Here is a 21,054-nt window from a genome sequence, read left to right as displayed (position 1 = left end):
CAGGCTCCACGCTCCGCCCCAGGTCCAGCCTGCAGTGCCTCAACCCCTCCTCAAGGGGGCAGACGTGTCTGCATCTGGGGGCTTCCAAACCCAAAGCAATCCTGTTTTCTTGAATAGAGTGCTGTTTAAAAGTCTCCCACTCGCCTACCAGGAGAATTCTGGAGCTGAGGGGCTCATTCGATCTCCCTGGCCCTTCCAATCCTTCCTAGAAGCCCTGCCCCAGTTTTCCAAATGCCACATGCCATATGCATTGTCCTTGACAAAATTGGTAGGTAGGCTTGTCGCTGGTGTATATTGGGATGATTTTCCACACTCTCCCTGAAACCCTATTTCAGGTTGAGGCTGAACTCTGCAAGCCTGTAGATCTGGGAGCCCCTGGGTGGTACAAATGGATAATGCACTTGGCTGCGAACTGGAAGGTTGGTGGTTCGAGTTTACCCCGAGGCATCTCAGCAGAAAGACCTGGCAATTCTGCTTCTGGAAAATCAGCCATTGAAAACCTTATGGAGCACAGTTCTACTCTGAAGCATAGGAGAGCGGCCGAAATCGGAGTCAGCAGCACCTGGTGTGTATTTGAGGGGGGTTGGCGTGGTTTTCAAATGTTGCTATGCAGATAAAAAAGTATGCTGGAGCTGCTACCTGAGTAGGTGTGGGGTGCTTGACCACACCCCCAAAACTCTTACCTGTTTTATATACCAGGCTTCAGCATTTGCTTTCATGCGAAGAGCATGTTTGCAGACTCTGAGTTCAAGTGCAGCTCTCCCCTCTCCCAGAGGTGGGTGCCATGTCTGCTTACACCCCCCCAGGGATGGGAAGCTCACTACTCGGTTTGCCACTTGTGTGGTCCTGTGATGGTCAGCCTCCCCAGTAGGAGCTGCCATCCATGGAGCAGCGTTTGTCTCTCCCCAAGGCCCTCTTGTTCAGCTACAGCTCCTTAGCCTGCTTCCCGTGATGCAAGGGCACCCCTTCCACACCCAAACCCCATGGAGTGGCCTGTCTCAGAGTTTACCATGACCTCCATGGGGTTCAAGTGTGTGACTGAAAGCCACTGTTGTGGGTGGTGGTTGGAAAGAGAAGAGAAGGCAAGATGACTGATGGAAAAACTCAAAGGAGCCACGTTTCACAAATATGTCTTGTTTTTGTCAGTGAAAAAGTTTGCATGTTAGAAAACTGAGTAAAGGTAAAGTTGGGCTGAAGCAGAAAGACAATATGGTTCTCTGACCCTCGATGCTGCCCCATACATTTCCCAAGGAGAAGCCTGGAGTGGGATCTGCCAGCCGTGATCTGAGTCGTTCCCCACATACCCTGCCCTGGGAACCGAGGGAAGAGCTATTTACGTGGGAGTTTCCCACAATCCTCAGCTCTAAGAGGGCAGCAGCAGGGGTGGTTAAGGATGGTCACAGAAACCACACTGATACCAAAGATGGTAAGAGCCTGTCTGCACTGCTCTATGACCCCTCTTCAGGGAACCCCACCCTCCAGATTGGTCTCCTGTGAGCCAGAAAGTAGCTGCTCACCCATCAAACAAGAATACAGTAAGGCACTGGATAAAACACCAGCTCTTCCAGGGGTGTCCTGGATAGGAGATCAAATGGGTGAGGGTCCCTCACTTGGACAACCCGTTCTTCATGCCCAGTTGTTCCTTGAGGGCCTGCAGCTGAGCCAGGCTGATGTTACTGCCCCCACAGACAATGATCACGACAGAGGCCAGGGGGGTACGCAGCTTCCCCTCCCCCTGCAGTTTCTGCACCACTTGGCTGTAGACTGCGGCCAGGGCTGCCCCACAGGCGGGCTCCACCAGGATCTTCTCATCATCTGCCAGGGGAGGGGGGCATGAGTTGGGGCCTGAGCACCACAGGAAGAGGGCTGGGGGAGTCTGCTAACTGGAGCTCATTGCTTGAGCACTGTGACATACTTTGAATTAGAGTGTTGTAATGAATTTGCCAAGTTGGCTGTGAGCACAAGAGCATTAAGTGACAAGATATATGCTACAGTTTTTTAGTCTCATCTTAGGCTGATCCCAGAGTCTAAATTCCCACCTACCTGCAGACCCTTCTCTGAATCTAACTCTGAGCCCTTTAAGGATCAACATTGACAGCCTGGAAGTCTTGGTGGTGTCATTGATGTTTGTGGCTTTGGTTTTTCTAGCTTTGTCATTGTGTTGCATTATCTTTCCTTAATGGGGATGTTCTAGGTTGGGGTGGGGGTGGGGGAGGCGAGGGGAGTCAGAACTGTGAGGAAGATGGGAGGTGAATCGAATCCCTTAGTACACAAGGTGGATAGTCACAGACACGTACCCACAAACTTCTCAAGGGCAGCCACAGCCTCCTGGTCTGATACAACTTCAGAGAAGATGGGGTGCTCCTTAAACAGCTTTAGGGCCTGAGGGGCCACGGTCTTCACTCCCAGAGCCTTGGCAACACTGCGACAGCAGAGGGTAGGAGTGGCAGGGTCATGATGAACAAAGAGAGAAGAGAAAGAGATGGAAAGATGGTTACTAAGAGGGAGGAGGAGAAAGTGGACAGGGGTACCCACTGCCCCTGTAAGGCACTGAAAAGCCCCAGGGGCTCCCCAAACATGAATGCTCTGAATTAGGGTAAATAGCAGTATTCTGTTCAATATCATCTCAGAAGTAAATGCCAGAAAAGAACCCAGATATGACCCCATGTCCTTGCTCCAGGTTGTCCCCTCCATCTGGAATGCCCTTCCTTACTACTCTGCCTGCCCTGTCCTCAGGATGAAGACCACCTTTTCCAGGGAGCCCTCCAAGGGAGTACTCAGTCCCTGATCCTGTGTGGAATTCTCAGATGGGTCCCTCCCCATAGCCCTCTCCCCACACACACATAATAAGCATACTGACAACTTCTTGAGAAAGTCTCAGAGGCCAAGAATTTCCCAAACATTTCATAACTCTCGCAACAATTCTTGATGTGGTTGCTATTATTGGTTCAATTTTACAGATGGGAAGACTGAGGCAGAGGACGATGCAGTCACATGGGTAGGAATGGTGATGCTGGAGCTACAGACAGAAACTTGTTAACTCAGAACCTGCTCTTAAACCACTGTGTTCATGCTCTTCCAGCCTCCCGGAGTGACTGCTAGTTCTGTATCTTCTCCCTCTCTCACCCATGAGCATCTTCAGGGCCTGGACCACCTCAACCCGTAACCTAGCATGGGGTTTACAGTAGTCCCTCATTTCTTTATTCAGTCCCAGCACTGTGCCAGCAGAGGCCCCACAACAATCTTGGAGGCATGAGATAGCCAGAGGCGGGTCTTACCTGGGCTCAGCCCTCTTTGCTGTTGGTAGAGACAATTATCTGTCCCAATACCTATTTTAACTATACATATGGATGCCTAGGGTAAATATACTCCCAGCCTCCCTTGCAGCTAGGTGTGGGCATGCACTCAAGTTCTGGCCAATGAGATGTAAGTAGAGGTATTGCATCTGTCCTTAAAGGGTCAGGTGAAATGTAAATGTGATGGTTGGTGCTTACGCAGCCACTTTGGACCATAAGGCTACATCCTGGACTGCCCATTTCTAGGCTTAAATAAGTTCATTCTTGTTTAAGTCTGTTATTTCTGACTTCTGTGTAACTACCCCATCTATCAAAGGTCTGAGAGTCTGGTAGGAACTTCCTAAAGAGCAGGGGTGGGTCCTTTTACTCTTTCCCCAGGATCAACCTGCATCTTACACATATGAATTACCCACTGCCATCAAGTCGATTCTGACTCATAGCAACCCTAAATACATTTTCTGAGGCTGTAAATCTTAATGGGAGCAGAAATCCTCATAGCTTTCCCTCTGTGCAGCTGGTGTGTTTGAACTGCCGACTTGGTGGTTTGCAGTCCAGTGTTTATCCTACATTGCCACACATATTAGAGGCACAGCAGGTAGCTGGCGGATTAACAAGCGAGGTTTGTAAAACTCTAATAAACAACATAGTGTGAGGAGATATGACATAATAGTCGAGGCAGACACACAGACCTGCATTCGAGCTCCAGCAGGGTGACTCATGGGCCGTGTGACTCTAGGCAAGTACTCAAAGCCTCAGTGCCACCAGCAGTGAAATGGGCTGGCTGATGCCAGGAACCACCTTACATTCAGCGCTGAAGCTGTAGGACTCAGTCACTCACCTGGTAATCTTGGGCAGCGAGACCAGCTTGCCGGCAGACGTGGCAGCGTGGAAGCTGTGGGCACCAATGGTCTCCATGGCAATAACAGGCACATCCTTCCAGCCCACCTCCTGCAGCCCCTGGACCACTCCACACAAGAGGCCCCCACCGCCCACTGATAAGATGATGGCCCCTGGCTTGGCACTCAGTGTCTCCTTCAGCTCTTTCACAATGGAAGTGTGGCCTTCCCTGCAGGGAGCAGTGGGGAGAGGGGACAAGTCCAGTCAGGCTGGGCTTTCTCAAGACAGCTGAGTCCCCATTCACCCTCATTCTAGACAACTGATGGGTCTCAGGATTAGTCTTCCCCATCCCCACTCCATCCTGCTGCTCACTCCCAGCATCTTCATCTCTTTGCTGGGAACTTCCTTTGACCACTGGGGCCACCCACACCTGTGTCACCTGCCAAGTGTCAGGACATTAACCACCCCGACCCCTCATCCCAGTCTCCATCAATGATGACAGGAGATGTGTATAAAATGCCCCCGATTCCTCTCCCTTGGGTGGGATCATTGAGGTGTGTTTTCTGAAGTGGCTTTCCAGGTTCCCCCAAAGATGAAACTTCTGGTGCCCCCAGCTCATGTTAACAGTTTCTTCTTCCCAGCTCCTGACTCCTGGAATCACCTCCCATTTTGGGTTGAATTGTATCTTCCCTCACCTGTGGATGCGATTCTGTTTGCTATGTTAATCAGATTATCTCTGAGAAAGGTGGGTTCTAGATCTAATCGCTTCTGAGTTGTAAAAAGCAGATTCGACGCAGAGACACACACACAGAGGGAAAGCTGGACACCATCTGAGGATACCCAGCAGGTACGGGAAACAAGGGGAGGCCTGCAGAAGGTGTCTACCTTCATTTGGGTGTTTAGCCTCCAGAACTGTGAGAAGACAAACTGTTGTTTCTTGAAAGCCACCCATTTGAGAGATTTCTATAATGGCAGCACTAGAAAACCAAGATCCCTCCCGAATAGACTGTTTCCCCTGGAATCCTTGTCTTGGAGTCTGTTTCTAGAGCCACCCCTACTACAGATGCCCACGAATCTGGGTGTCTATGTGGGCATGCTGGGTGAGCCCTGGGGAGTGGACATTCATCTATATCTATCTGCAGGAAGGTGGGCACACAGAATGGACTGCATGTGTGTGCTCGTGTGTGCAGGACAGGGTGGCAGTATGCATTGTGGCAGGTACCGCCACCCATACTTAGTGTCCCCAGGCTCCATGTACCAGATAAGGGGGTCATCAAACGGAGGGATGTAGACCCAGCCTGGGCTGTTCTTCGCCAGGGTCTTGGCCAGTTCAAATGCCTCATCCAACGTCTGGAAGACCACAGAGAAAGGTGTGAGGGTGTGAGGGATAGGGGACACCTCTACTGCCACCAGGTATGCCCCCCCCCCCCCCGTTGGACACTCACCTCGCCCACCACCTTGACCATGGCACCCTCATTTTTGAGCCGCTCGATGGTGACATCAGGTGTGGTGCTGGGCACGACAATCGTAGCAGGGATGCCCAGCTTCCTGGCAGCGTAGGCGGCTGCCATGCCCGCATTGCCCGCTGCCAGGGATGGGTGGGGGAGACCATGTCAGCACAGGAAGGTCTGGGGCACTAGGGGACCACTGGTTACCTCTCAGATTCCAAATTGCAAATGCCGCAAATGTTTGCAACCTCTCCGAACTAAGGGGAAATCAGGGACCAGAGAGGCGGAGGGCTTGACCCCAGGACACATAGCTCAGGGCAGACAGAGGCATACAGCCTGCAGCTCGCTTACCTGAGGAGCAGACGAAATGCTCACAGCCTTTCTCAGCCCACTGTGGAGATAAGTTGGTAGAGGGTCAGTCCACTTCCTGGTCTGGACCTGGACTCTTCCCTTCCACCTGGAATGACTTCTGCAAGATTCCAACTTACGTTGGCCTGATTTGTTCTGCCCTAGCCCTCCAATATGGTTTATGAGAGGATGATGGACAGGCAGGTGACTGATGACCCCAGGATCAGTCCATGAGGAGACCCCCCTGCATGGACATCTCTTAATTAGAGGAAGCTTTAATGAGGGACACTTAGTCAGTGCAGGGAGCAGTGGGCCCCTCCTGTCAGGGGATAGGACTTGTCCTCTGCCTGGCTAACATGGATACCCATCCTGTACCATCTTGCAGAGATGCCCGATGCCACGGATCTTGAAGGACCCAGAAGGTTGGGCACTGTCCATCTTGAGGTAGACAGTGGTACCCGCCATCTTGGACATGGACATGCTGTCCCGGATGGGGGTATTCACATGCAGGACCTCTTCGGATGTCATTTCTGGGGAAAGGAAGGAGACCCAGAGGGTTAGCAGCATCCCACAGTAGGGTTAGGGTCCATCCCTTTCCTCACTCTTCAAGATCTCAAGATAAGATCCCAGATGATGGAGACCTGGATTCAGATCTCAACTCTGCCACTTTTCCACTATGTGTCTTCAGACAAAACACCTCCCCTTTCAGTCTCAGTCTCAGCAAGACAGGGATAAGAATCACCACCATCCCTGACACACACACCTGTGCGCGCACACACACACACACACACACACACACACACACACACACCTGTGGGAGACTGTGAAGCCCAGAAATAACATTCAGGTCTTTGCAGCATTTTTTTCTTTCTAAATTTTGTTATTGTTGTTGAGAATATATACACAGTAAAGCATTCACCAATGAAGTAGTTTGAACATGTGCAATTCAGCCGCATTGATTTTGTCCTCAAACTGTGCAACCATGCTCACCCATTAACATTAACTCACTGGCCCCTGATGTTCCTATCTGATCTTTCAAGTTACTGTTGGCTATTTGATTCCATGTAGATCATTCTTAAAAGAACACAATCAATCCTCTGGGCAGGCTTTATTATTATTATTATTAATTTGACATTTTTTATTGTGAATTGAGTAAAGGTTTATAGAGCAGATCATTAGTTTTACACTCAATAAATCATACACTTTGTGTCATATCAATGATTGCAATCCTCACCATGTTACAACAATGATGCTACTTCCTCCCTATGGTTCCTGTTTCCATTCCATCATCCTTCCCAACCCCTCTGAACTTTGTTCTTAGGTAAACGTTGCCCTTTTCATCTTGAATGGTTAACCATTCCATGGTGAGCACACTTTATACTAGCATGTCTTCCTTCCTATATGTCTGTTCATGGCTTAGCTGAAAATGAGGCTGAATCCCATTCCAGACCTGAAGGGTGGCCAAGGCTACAGTCTTGGCTTCCTCCTGTCTCTTTCTGACCAGAGAGCTTGGTCAATTTGACAATTCTGAAGTTTGTTTCCCATGTTCTCCCGGTCTTTCCAGGACCCTCTAATGTGATCCCTTCAGAGCAGTTGGTAGTGGGAGCAAGAAACCTTCTAGTTCTTTTGGTCTCTGAGTCATGGTGTTTGAGATTCACACGTTCCATTAGTTCATTGGATTCATTGATTTCAAATATCTTCAATTTTCAGCTTCCCTTTTATTTTTTTTAAGTAGTTAAGATAAACTATTGTTCTAAGATGCATTCGTGGGATACTTCTAGCTTAAGGTTTAAGGATCATCTCCAAGCAGTCCTTTCAGGGGTCCATCCATCCGCCATGGCTACAGAAAGTCTAAGAGAATTTGAAATTCTTTTCTTCATTTTCCTTCTTTTGATCAAGACTCTTCTGTGGAATCTTTGATCAGAATGTTTAGTCCTGGTGGCCTGGTACCATCCAGGTCTTCTGGTCTCATGGCAGATAAAGCAGCTCTTCACGAAGCCACACATCCTATTTCCTTCTCCTATGCCTGATCCTCCTTTCTCTGTTGTTCCAGGTCATTAGAACCCAATTGCTGTGTCTTGGGTGGTCACTAGTAAGCTTTTAAGACCTCAGGCTCTACGCAATGAACTAGAAGGTAGACAGAAGCGCTCAGCGCACTGCCAGGCCAACTAATTGGTTTGGCCCATTAAACCATCACCTTAAACCGCCAAACCTAGGAACCAAATACAATGAGGTGTTTAGTTGTAGCAGAGGCAGTTACAGCAGATACTCCTCTTTTTGTATGGTCATTGTTGTAAATATACCTGTCACACAACTTTTGCCAAATGAATTTATTGACAGCAGTTCCAATAACTGGCTATGCAAGCCTGTCCTTAATCAATGAGATTTTTCCATCACGTTGAAATCCTCTTTCCATCTTTCCTTCCACCCCTCAAAAACTCCCCTACTCACTGCTGTTGAGTTGATTTTAACTCATTGTGACATTGTAGGACAGAGTAGAACGTGTCACTCATAGTGACAATGTAGGACAGAGGCTGTAATATCTTCACGGGAACAGACAGCCTCATCTTTCTCTCTTGGAGCAGCTAATGGGTTTGAACCACTAAACTTGTGGTTAGCAGCCCAACAGGTAACCCACTACACCATCAGGGCTCCTTGGTCTTCCACCACTTTGATTGCTGTTGTTGTTATGTGTCACCGAGTTGGTACCGACTCACACCGACCCTATGCACAACAGCATGAAACACTGTCCAGTCCTGCGCCAACCCCACAATCATTGCTACACTTGAGCCCACTGCTATTGCCATTGTGCCAATCCATCTCTTTGGGGGTATTCCTCTTTTTCTCCAACACTCCACTTTACCAAACATGATCTCCTTCTCCAGGGATTGGACCCTCCTGATAATATGTCTGAAGTATGTGAGATAAATTCTGGCCTTTCTGGCTTCCAAGGAGCATGCTGGCTGTACTTCTAACACAGATTGGTTTAGCCATAGTACTTTTAATATTTTCCTCCAACACTGTAACTCAAATGCATCAATTCTTCTAATGTCTTCCTTATTCACTGTCCAACCTTAGGATTCAAACTGACTTTTGCAGTCTATCGCATTAACCTACAGTGCCACACCAGGACTCCAAATTCCTCTGTTAGATCTAGAATTGTGCTTGTATCGCCTTTAATTTGTTTCAGCAGTCTTTTATGGTTTTCATTGTAGAAATCCTTGTCATCCTGGTTAGATTCATTCCTAGGTATTTTACTTTTTAGATGCCCTTATAAATGTTTCCCTAGTCCTGGTGTGGTGCTGTGGGTTAATGCACCAGACTGCAAAACTGTTTGAACTGCAAGGTCGGTGGTTCAAGCTCACCAGCTGCTCCTTGGAAACCCTATACAGGGTCACTATGAATGGGAACTGACTCAACAGCACTCAACAACAACAACAACAACAATTTCCATTTTGGATTTCTCAATGCTGACATATAAAAACCCAATTGATTTTTGGTTGCTGATCTTTTACCAGGCATTGTCTCTTTGTGCATAAATAAATAAATAAATAGACATACACACATGCATGCACTCCACATACACACATATGGACAATTTAGAAGCTTCCACATGCACAGAAAACATACACCAGAAACTGGGGTGAGTTAGCACTTGGGTACCCAGCACCCCCTTTTGTGCTGTTTGAATACTTTGCTTTGTGCATATATTGCTTGTTTAAATACATACTTTAAAGAACCAAGGAACAAATTTTTGGAAAACCCGGTGCCTAAGGAAGAAGAGCTATTGAATGACTGAATCCTCAATTTGTAAAGTGACTCCCATGTGCCTGGCACTGCGTGACATCTTACAGATATTAACTCATTTACTCCTTTAGCAGTCCTGGGAGGGGGCTGCGCTTCCCTTAAGGGCAGCTTCTGCCTGCTGAGGAAAGGAGCTCAGATTGTGTTTTTCAAGATGACCATTAGCTCTCCTGCCCCACCTGCGCCTCTTAGAATGTGTTGATTTCTCACTGAGAGCTGGGTGTCTGTGTTTCCTCCCCTTGAATCCCTGGGGGATCTGTGGCAGCATGGGAAATGGCTTTATGTGACTTCCAAGCAGTGATGTGCTGCCAAATGTTTGTTTTTAAAGTTCTAACTTCTGTGGTGTGTATACATACTTCCGCTGTGTTCAATTTCAAGCTACATTGCATCACATTCCTGAACTGTCAGGAGAGATGCATGTGAGCTGTTTCCCAGAGCTGGTATGAGCTGGCTGCGCAAAACAAAACTACGTGAAGAAAGGCCATACAACCCCACTTCATGTTTCTCACCAGGGAAACTCCCATGTAGAACCTGACCACCATATTGTGAGGAAGCCCAAGCCATAGACAAAGGTCACATGTAGATGTTCCAACTGCAGTTCCAGCTGACAACCTGCATCAACTGCTCACATGTAAGCATGTAAGAAGTCTTTGAGATCGTTCCATTTCCACCAAGTGAGAACTGCCTCACTGAACACAACCCGGCCCAGCAATCACAATGGATAATTATAAAATGATTACTTTTGGTTTAAAGTCACTGAGTCCTGGGGTAGTTTGTTCCACAGCAAAAGGAACTGTAATGCTAAAATGACTTGCCCTAGGTCATTAAGCTTACAAGAGGGGAGGTAGGATTTGAACTCAGGACTTTGGCTCCAGAGTCCAGGCTCTGTCCAAATGAATATGAAGGTTCTGAGTGATTCCGAAGTTGAAGTGGCCTGGAGTCTGGCCGCCTTGCACTCAAAGGCATGTGGCCCTTTCATCTGTCCTTCAGTTCTCCTCAACTTGGGTAGAGCCAGGACAGATCAGCAGGTAGTTGGGTGAGGGACTTTTCTGGCTTTCACTTCACACCCTCCAGAAAGTCAGGCTGGGGTAGCTGCTCCCCTGTCCATTCCTAAAGCATCACCTGGTAAAGTCCCTCCACCCAAAACTCCAGGCTCAGGCCCTGGATCAGAAGGGAAGTGGGGTTGGGGTTCCTGACCCCCTCACCAGTCTTAGTACCAGTTACGTAGTTAGATATCTACGCCCCTGGCCTCAGAGAGGCCTTACAGTTGGGGATTGAAGGAACAAACCACAAAAGCCCCTTTAAAGGGAGATCTTGGGAAGCCTTCCCCACACCCTGTCCGGGTGCTACCCTCTGCCCGGCACCCTACCTAAAGCAGGTCTTTGTAATCCACACCACCCACTGACCTGCCAGATCACCCTGCCTATCTCGGAAGGTGAGGCTTTGGAAAGGGAACTCTTGCCAGGCATGGAGGAATGAGAGGTCCAAGAAGCCTGTGTGACCTTCCCCCACCCCCACTACAAGGTGCTACCCCCTCTCATTTGCCTCATAGTAAGTGCTCAATAAATATTAATTATATACCATTGGGCTGGACATTGAATTATACAATCTCACTTCACCCTCACAACAAGCCTATGAGAAAGGTTCTAATATTGTCTTCATTTTACTGATGAGAAGACAGAGCTGGATGCGAACCCAGGCAAGTCTGGTTCCAAAGCTTGGGCTTTGTACTCCACCAACCTCCCACCTCTTTCCCCACCTTCGAGCCTCTGGATTGGCCCCAGGAATTCTAATCCTGGGCAAAGGATGGGAAAGGCTACTTACCAGGTAAATGCTATGGAGCTGGGCAGCTGGACAGAGCAAGCAGTAACCTGGGAGGGAGGTGGGTACTGGAGGTAGATAGAGCACAGATAGATGGAAAGGACAACAGTCAGACTGCCCTCTGAATTGTCCCAGGCTCTACCCAGTCCAGGGCTTTATTCCCCTTTATTCCTTTGGGCAGCCAATGGGGCCTCAGGACTGGCCACACCCCTGCCCGCCCTGCCCCTTGGCCCAAGGCCACCAGGGCTTCTAGAAGAGGATGGGGCAGCCTCATTCTGTTCTCTCCCCTCTTGCCACCCCTACTTCCCATAATCAATTTCCTCACTCACAAATGGGGATGATGCTTATTTCACACCGACAGTTAGGAGCAGGATGTGAGAGGATGCATTGAAAGTGCCTAACATGTGCTGACGTTGTAAGATCTACACTGGACTGCAAACCACAAGGTTGGCAGTTCAAATCCACCAGCTGCTCCTCGGACACCCTGTACACGGTCGGAATCCATTCAACGGCTCTTAACAATAATAAGTCCTTCGCACATAGTAGGTACCCATGAAGCAATGATAACAGTAAACCCCGGGTGTCTAATGACTCCTCAGCCCATGTTGTGGCTGTGTGCCATGGAGTCAGTCTTGACTTATAGGAACCCTATACAGGGTCACTGTGGGTTGGAATCGACTCGATGGCACTAACAACAACAAGGCAAAGTAGAACAGCCTCATATGGTTTCCTAGGCTGTCACCCTCACATAAACAGCTTGCCAGGTCCTTTGTCCCTCGGAGTCACTGGTGGGTTCAAATCAGCGGTCTTCCAGTTAGCAGTCCAGCGCTTAACCTTTGTGCCATAGGGGCTCCTTACTGAGCTTTTGCTGTTGTTACTATCAAGTTGATTCCAACTCAGTTGTTGTTGTTGTTAGGCGCCATCCAGTTGGTTCAGACTCATAGCTACCCTACACACAACAGAACGAAACACTGCCTGGTTCTGCGCATCCTCACAGTTGTTATGTTTCAGGCCATTGCTGTTGCCACTGTGTTGCTCCATCTCTTTGGGGGTCTTCCTTTTTTTCTCTGACCCTCTATTTCACCAAGCATGATGTCCTTCTCCACAGGAGGACGTGGGTACCATTATTATCCTCATCTTACAGATAGGGAAACCAAGGCCGGAGAGGTTGATAATTGACCAAGACCACATGGGTAGTAAGAGGGAGGCTCTGGTTTGGAATCCAGGCAGTCTGACTCTTAAACCTGTAATCCCAGAATGTATAGTTCTTTATTGCCTGCCTTCATCTTTTTCTTTTCTTTTTTGAAAGTCTCTTTTGGTATAAAAAGTCAGAGAGCCTTGAGGATCAGAATCCAGAGCCAGGTGGGCTGAGGTTCAAATGTTGACTCTGCCATTTATTCGCTGTGTGACCTTGGACGAGCTGTGTTGCTTCCTGGAGCCTCGTTTTTCTCAGCTGCAAAATGGGATGATAATGGTACCTCCCTTGGAGAACTACATAACATGACCGTGGGTGTAGATGTAATGGGTATTGGATAGAGTGAATGTGCATTAACCTTAACTGTTATTATCATTGTCCTCATCAATGTGAGACACCACATCTCCTTGCCTTAGCACCTGCCTTTTCTCTCTTTTCTCTCTCTCTCTCTCTCACACACACACACACACACACACCTGGCCAGCTCTCTCTGGCCCCCTCAACAAAATTCTCGTCAGGCTGGCCAAGTAAGAATATTGATGAAACTAAGGGCATCCATGAGCAAACAGCCTTCACACCTCCCCGTGGGCCATGCTGTCCCTTCTGACTGGTCCCTGTGACTTTCACTAGGAACTTGCAGGACCCCCTCCCACCCCTTCCTCCAGTGGGATGTGCGATGGGTAGTGTGATGTTGGAGTCGTGTCTCTGGTATGCAGACACAGACATTCTCCATCCTGTATATTTGAGTGTATACAGCCAGCACTCATATTGTCTGAGTACCTGCTGGCGCCAACCCCATGCCAGGCTTTTCCGATGTGGGGACTCAGGACAAAGTGTGTGGGCATTTGGAGCCCGTGTGACAAGTGAGGAAAATCTTGGAGGGCCAGAAAAATTGCCCATGTCCACCCAGTGGAATGAAAATGCAAAGGAATTCCAAATACTTTGTGGACCAAAAGGAGAAAATAAGACGATATATATCACTGTTTTGACATCCTGTCTGGCGTAGCTTTTGAGTAGCAACTGTGTTGCTGTTGTCGATGTTGAATGATGTCCAACTGACCCCGACACCGTCATGTGACAATCCCATGTGACAAGAGTAGACATGCCCTACAGGGTTTTCTTGGCTGTAATATTTGCCAAAGCAGACCTCCAGGTCTTTCCCTCACAGCTGCTGAGTGGGTTCAAACCACCAATCTTTTGTTTACCAGTTGAGCACTTGGCCATTGCCTCGCAAACACTCTTTAAACAACAAATTTATTGAGACAGAATCCATACACCATTTAATTTGCCTATTTTAAGTGTATCTATTTTTGAAAAGTTTTTTCAACCCCCTTCCCTAAAAAAGAAACCCCATACTCATTAGCAATCACTCCCCATTCCCTGTAAGAAGCCCAGATGGTGCTATGGGCTTTGGGCTGCTCACCACAAGGTCGGTGGTTCAAACCCACTAGCTGATCCATGGGAGAAAGATGAGGCTCTCAGCTCTCAGAAAGGATGATAATCTCAGAAGTCCTACGTAGGATTGTTATGAGTCAGAATTGACTTAGTCATAGTGGATTTGGTTTTTTTGCTGGTTTCCATTCTTCTGAATTCCCCAGCCCAAGCCCTGGTGTTGTTAAATATCATCGAGTTGGTTCTAACAGCAACCCTGACTAGTGTTTCCAAGGAGTGGCTGCTAACCTTGTGGTTACCAGTCTGGTGATACCCCAAGCCCTAGACAACCTGGTTTCTGTTTCTAGTTTCTATTTCTATGGTTTGGACCATTCTGTCCATTTCATGTAAGTGAAATCCTACAATAAGGGACCCTTTGGGCCTGGCTTCTTTCACTCAGCATAATGTTTTCAAGCCTTATCCATATTGTTGTTGTTGTTAAGTGCCGTGGAGTCAATGCGTCATCCTTTTTTATGACTTTGCACCCATCTGCTAACCCAAAGGACTCCTGGTATGGCGCTGTAGGATCAGCGCTGGACCATGAGCCAGAAGGTCAGTGGTTCAAACCCAACAGCTGCTGCCCAGACAGCCTATACCAGGTTGCTATGAGTCTACAGCACTTAACAACAACAACAACACTAACCCAGAGGTTGTGATTCATACCCACTCAGTGACACCATTGAATAAACACCTGGAGGTCTGCTTCTGTAAAGACCACAACCAAGAAAACCCTTTGGAGCGGTTCTACTCTGTAACACATGGGATCAATGTACCATGATGAGGATGAATGAAATTTGACATATTTATGCATCAGCTGACGGGCTTTTTCTATCTGGGCATATCTTCAGTGTTAAATATAGAGGACCTGTGTGTGTGGTTCTGGGTCACATCACTCAGATGAGAAGAGACCCTAAGATGACAAGGTCACCTCAGGGAGCAAATGGAGCAGAAGCAGGGAAGGTGAGCACCTGATAGGGATGACTCGAGCAGTCTGCCACTGTAGAGGGACCCAGGTAAAGGCTAGCTATCATCCCTGTCTCAGCCTCAGAAGGATCTGTTTCGACCTGTGACATATATCTGTTTTCAGGTTGGAAGTAAATCACTTTCCTGAGAGGCCGTATATGTAACCTCATGGTTGAGAGCCTGGGTCCGGTGTGCAAGTCCAAATTTTATCATTGACTTTGCTGTGTGACTTTGGACAAGTCACGTAACCTCTCTGTGTCTCCATTTCTCCAAGAGTAGTATCCATCTCTAAGATTTGTTATAAGGATTCATAACAAGTTGTAAGGACAGGGTCCAAAACGTTGTTGTTATGTGTTGAGTTAACTCCCACCCAGAGCAACCGTATAGGACAGAGTAGACAAGCCCCCATAGGGGTTCCAAGGCTATAAATCTTTATGGGAGCAGGCTCTCATCTCTTTCTCCAGGCGAGCGGCTGGTGGGTTCAAACCACCTACTTTCTAGTTAACACACCAGTGCGTAACCATTGCTCCACTGGGTTTCCTTCAGGTACTTACTAACTCCTCACCCACGGTTGGATCCATTCTGACTCGCAGCAACCCCGCATCGGGTTTCTGAAGGCTGTACGTCCTTACAGATGCAGAAAGCCTCATCTTTCTCCCGAGAAGCAGCTGGTGGGCTTTAACTACTGACCTTACACTTAGCAGCCTAGTGCTTATCCTAGAGCGCCACACCAGGGCTCCTTAATAAATGATGGCCATTTTTAGTTCCTGGCCCTCAAAAGGGCGTTTACGCTCTTACTGCATAATGGTGATGAAGTCCGAGGGAGCCCCTCTCTTATCTAGTCCTTTGAAAGGTCTTGAAGGTAGGGTAAGAAATCGAGAGTCACCTTCCCCCATTTAACAGATGGGCAAACTGAGACCTCATAGTATACAAAGCAGGAAGGAGAGGGCCAAGCCCCAAATCCCAGGAGGGGTGGAAGCCTGGCTGAGAAACCTTGAGCAGACTGCCTACCTGGACACATGTCTTGGCTCTGTTACATCACTCCCTCCCCAGGAAGTGACCTCAAGAATGACCAGGTCAGCATGTCCTGGGCCATGGGAGGTGGGGCTTCTGACGGTTGTTTTCATGGCTCAGTTCGAGGTGGAACAAGCAGCTCTCACCTCTGTTTGCTCTGGCTGGTGGGTACAGCCAATCCCCAAGTCTGATTGGGTAAGGTCTCTGGCTTGTGAATTCCATAGAACAGAGTTAGAACTGCTGCCCCCATCTCTTACTCTAGCCTCAGTTTCCTGCCCCAAGAGAAATAGACCATGGTAACGAGTACATCCATTGCAATGGAATCCGCTCTGATTCTTGAAGAATCCCGTGTGTCAAAGTAGAACTGCACTCCACAGGGTTTTCTTTTTTAATGATTTATTATTGTTGTTGTTGAGAATATGAACATATACTGACTTGGCAATGTCTGCGTGAGTGATTTAGTGCCGTTGAAGACATTCTTCAAGTTGGGTACTCATTCGGACTCACCTTTTCTGAATTATTGCTCTTCCTTTAACATAAACTCATTGCCTTCACAGTTTCCAGTCTATAGTTGCTGTTGTCAAGCTGATTCAATGTAGGAAGTTCTTTAATAGAGCATAGTACCCATAGGGTTTTCAGTGGCTGATGTTTTGGAAGTAGATCACTAGAACTTTCTTCCAAGGCAACCACATTAACCATTTGAACTCCCCAGGGATGGTCTCCAAATACTGTTGTTGTTGTTGTTGTTGTTAAATGCTGTTGAGTCGGTTCTGACTCATTGCAAACCTGTATAGGGTTTTCAAGGATTAGCTGGTGGGTTTGTGAGAAACGTTGTCGATACCCTGATACTGCCTTGGTTCCTCTTGGGGTTCCTCTTGGTTATGAGGTCACGGATGAGTTATCATGAATGCTTACTGACAAATGCTCAAGAAATCCAATCTGTACTTATTTTAGTGAGTGAGATTTTCTTTATTTGATCCCCAGCAGACACAGACAGATACATCGCATGGCCAGCTTGCAAAGAGTTTTATTCCCATTTTCCCTCCCCCAGTTAGTATGCGGAGTCCTGGTGTGGCTCTGTGGGTTAATGTACGAGACTGCCAAGTCGTTTAAACTGCCAGGTCGGCGGTTCAAGCTCATCAGCTGCTCCTTGGAAACCCTATCAGGGTCTCTATGGGTCAGAACCAACTTGAAGGCAATTAACAACAACTACAAGTTAGCATGCGGTTCTCAATCTAGCCCAGATGGCACCCATGATCTTAATGACTATATTATTTAAAGTTCCTAGTCCTAGAATAGATTTCTTCCCCCCTCCTCCCAATTCATCCTGCGCACATGCCCCTGGGTGTGAATCAACAACCTATGTCTGGTCTAGCAATCTCATGCACCTTTTATTCCTGAAGATGGACCATCTTGAGAATTTCTCACAGGTTTGAACTGCTGACCTTGTAATTAGCTGTCCAGTACTTACCCTACAGCACCACACCAGGACTCCCTTCAAAACATTGTGTTGCTGTTCGAAAGTGCCATCGAGTCACTTCTGACTCATAGAGAACTTGTATAGGGTTTCCAAGAAACAGCTGGTGGGTTTGAGCAATCGACCTTGTGGTTCACGGTCCAGTGCTGCTCCTACAGAGCCATTATTCCACCACAGATGCCTTGTCTATGATTCTGGATGAATCATAACAAGACAAGTGTTGTTGTTGTTGTTGTTGTAATAAGTGCCTTTCAGTTGGTTCCAACTCATAAGGGACCCCGTATTGGATTTCCAAGCCTTTAAAAATCTTTGTGGGAGCAGAAAACCTCATCTTTCTCTCATGGAGTGGCTGGTGGGCTTGAACAGCTGACCTTGTGGTTTGAAGTCCAGCGCTTATCCTATGGAGTTATGGAAAAAGGGGAAAAAAACTTTCTTTGCCTGATTTCTTCTCCAACCTTTCCTCTGTCCTCTGTGAGCTTCCTGTAGCCTAGATGAGGGGTGGGGAACATCTAGGTATATAAGGCCTACAAAATCATTGGTTTGGCCTGGCCAAGTCAACCACAGTACCCCTTATTACATTTGGGGTGAGTTAATGAAATGTTTGACCAAACAGAGCAGGCTAATTTTTAAGTTGCAAAGTTTGTATGACCTGTGAATGATGTCATAAATAAATTTTGGCAGATAAAAGGGTTCCCCACCCCTGACCTAGATCTGAAAAGTAAGGCAGCTTCCTTTCTTCATTTTAAAACACAGAACTTTGCAACAACAACAAAAAAAAAAAAGATTAAACTGCATTTTCATGTGAATAAGAAAAACCTTGTTATATAAACCGTCTTTGAGGAGAATGTTTCTACAAAGGCAAGAATGCTTTTGTAAGTTGTTAAGCACCTTTGAGTCAGTTCCCAGAGGGTTCCTGAGGAGCGACTTATGGGTTTGAACCTCTGACCTTGCGGTTAGCAGTTTAGTGCTTATCCTCTAGTGCCACACCAGGACTCCACTCTTATAAGTTGTTGTTGTTGTTATGTGCCGTGGAGTCGGTTCCGACTCATAGCGACCCTATACAGGGTTTCCGAGGCTGTAAATCTTTACGGGAGCAGAAAGCCTCATCTTTCTCCAGCGGAACAGCTGGTAGTTTTGAACTGCTGACCCTGAGGTTAGCAGCCCAATTCATAACCACTACGCTACCAGAGCCCCTTATAAGAGGTGTTGTTAATTCCCATTACTTTTGCCAGTTTGGGTTTCAGGGTGTTTTAAAAATAAAAATCTTTATTTTAGAATAGTTTGAATAGAAAAATCCACCGACTTCCCCCTGTAGTCGACATCCCAATTAATCAACATTAATATGGTACATATGTCACCATGATTGAACCACTATTACGTACATTTTTATGTCCTCACATCCCCTTGGGTCCTCTTGGCTTGGACTGTTTCTCAAATGTTCCTTGTTTTAGATAATCTTGACAGAGTTGAGAACTGCTTTTGGAGACTGTCAATGAATTGGGTTTTGTTTGATATTTTCCTCATGATTATACTGGCATATAGGTTTTTGATAAGAAAACCATTCTCATCACATCGAATCAAAGGTACTTACTCTCCACTTGACTTAGCTCTGCGGACACTCATAGCTTCACCTGGCCTGGGCTCATGTTTGGCAGGTATCTGTCTTCACTGCAGGGTACTCATTGTTTTTAAAAGTTGCATCTGCCTTAGGCAGGCCTATGAGCTGTTTCTTTGGGGTATTTACTGTCTTCGTTTGACAGTTGTCTGCGAGTCTCTCAGATGGCTCTACATCAGATGAGACAAAGCCAAAGCTTTCAATGCCTGGTGACAAAGATGCCTCTCCTATCATCCACCATGCTGTGACCGGCATAGATTCTCTAGATGTTTGCTCTTCAGTTTCACAACCCTGTGGGTATTTAAAGTCACATAAGTTAAAATAAAATAAAATATAATTCTAGCACTCATTTGCTTGTGGTTGCCGTGTGCAGGGTTTTAGAAAGTTCTGTTGCACAATGTTGCTGTAAACCAAAAGTGCCTGATTTTCTCTTTTTCTTTTTCGGTTGAAGTCCTCTTCCAGAATTACACAAGGAGGATAGTTTTTCTTCAGAAACAGTGACGAATGAAAAAACCCACAAAACCTCCTTGCCCTCCTGTTTCTTCCTCATTTCTGTCCCCTGCTTACCTTGCCCTGGGATAAACCAATGTTACATCATTCTTGTCCTCCAGTTCGAATCTGCTTAAATGCACGTAATCATAGACCAGCCTACTGGACATTTCTGGTCATTGTTCTTTGTAGAATAATGCTGTTATATGTTGTACATATTTTGTTTCTTTTTCTCATCTCTTTCGGTCAGTAGGTTCAGATCTAATTTACTCTTTATTATGGCTGTATGAAATTCTATGTTGAGGGTGTTTTGTGACATATCCAACCATTCCCAGATCAAGAACATCCAGCCTTCCAGTTTTGTTTTGTGTCTTTTAAATATTGCTCTGATAAATACCCAACCCCTATTAGGAGTCCTGGTGTGGCACTGTGGGTTAATGCGCCAGACTGCAAAGCCGTTTGAACTGCAAGGTCGGTGATTCAAGCTCACCAGCTGTTCCTAGGGAACCCTGTACAGGGTAGCTATGGGTCAGAACCGACTCAACAGCACTTAACAACAACAACATTCCCTAGTAACTTTCTTTTTAGAACATTAAAACAAAGACCATTTGACATCAAATCAATTGTGAGTCATGGCAATCCTCTTGTTGTTGTTGTTAAGTGCCGTCGAGTCGGTTCTGACCCATAGCAACCCTGTACAGGGTTTCCAAGGCTGTAAATCTTTATAGGAGCAGAACTCCTGCGGAGTGGCTGGTAGTTTTGAACTGCTGGCTTTAAGGTTCGCAGCCCGATTCGTAACCATTACGCTACCAGAAAAGGAGAAAAACTGACCCAAAAGTTTTCCTAGGCTCCAGTCCGGCTATGGCGCTGCTGGATAACACAATAGGCTGCAAGGTCGGCAGTTCGGTCCCACCAGCCACTCCTTGGTATGAGTCAGAACAGACTCAATGGCATTTAACAATAACAACAGTATTTAGAGGACATCCCTGAAGAGTGCAAATGGTTAAGGTGCTTAACCACGGCACCAATAAATCTCTCAAATTAAGATTTATTGGTCAAAGGCATGGACATTTAGTTAAAAGTAATAAATACTGACAGCACTTGTTCTAGTTCTCAAGAGCTGCTATAAGGGAACTATCGCAAGTGGATGACTTTGACAAACAGAATCGCATTCTCTCACAGTTTGCTGTTGTCATTGCTAGGTCCTGTTGGAGTCCATTCTGCCTCATAGTGACCCTAGCTCAGCCCAGAGTCACCCTCACAGCTGCTGTTAACACTTGAGCCTATTGCTGCTAATACCGCGTCAGTCCATTTGG

The 21,054-nt window shown here is 47.0% G+C and overlaps 1 protein-coding gene across 1 annotated transcript; it reads right to left on the bottom strand.

The window, feature by feature from the left end:
- Nucleotides 1-1,606: 1,606 nt before the first annotated feature.
- SDS (serine dehydratase) lies at nt 1,607-6,457 on the bottom strand. Its single transcript, XM_006876967.1, has 7 exons — nt 6,305-6,457; nt 5,933-5,972; nt 5,579-5,718; nt 5,392-5,483; nt 4,135-4,362; nt 2,298-2,422; nt 1,607-1,815 (listed from the first exon to the last, which is right to left on the bottom strand). The coding sequence occupies exons 1-7, from the start codon at nt 6,455-6,457 to the stop codon at nt 1,607-1,609; spliced, it is 987 nt and encodes a 328-aa protein (XP_006877029.1).
- Between the last annotated feature and the right edge of the window lie 14,597 nt (nt 6,458-21,054).

This window comes from Chrysochloris asiatica, unplaced genomic scaffold (genome assembly GCF_000296735.1).
Source record: "Chrysochloris asiatica unplaced genomic scaffold, ChrAsi1.0 scaffold00438, whole genome shotgun sequence".
NCBI classification, from domain to species: domain Eukaryota; kingdom Metazoa; phylum Chordata; class Mammalia; order Afrosoricida; family Chrysochloridae; genus Chrysochloris; species Chrysochloris asiatica.
The sequence above is the reverse complement of the archived record's forward strand: the minus strand, read 5'-3'. Positions and strand labels throughout refer to the sequence as shown.

Excerpts from the sequence above, each read along its gene's own strand:
- SDS (XM_006876967.1), bottom strand. The coding sequence starts at position 6,457 with ATGACATCCGAAGAGGTCCTGCATGTGAATACCCCCATCCGGGACAGC. Across the intron at positions 5,719-5,932 it reads GCATTTCGTCTGCTCCTCAG|CGGGCAATGCGGGCATGGCA; the intron begins GTAAGCGAGCTG and ends CATCCCTGGCAG. Across the intron at positions 5,484-5,578 it reads TGGTCAAGGTGGTGGGCGAG|ACGTTGGATGAGGCATTTGA; the intron begins GTGAGTGTCCAA and ends GTGGTCTTCCAG.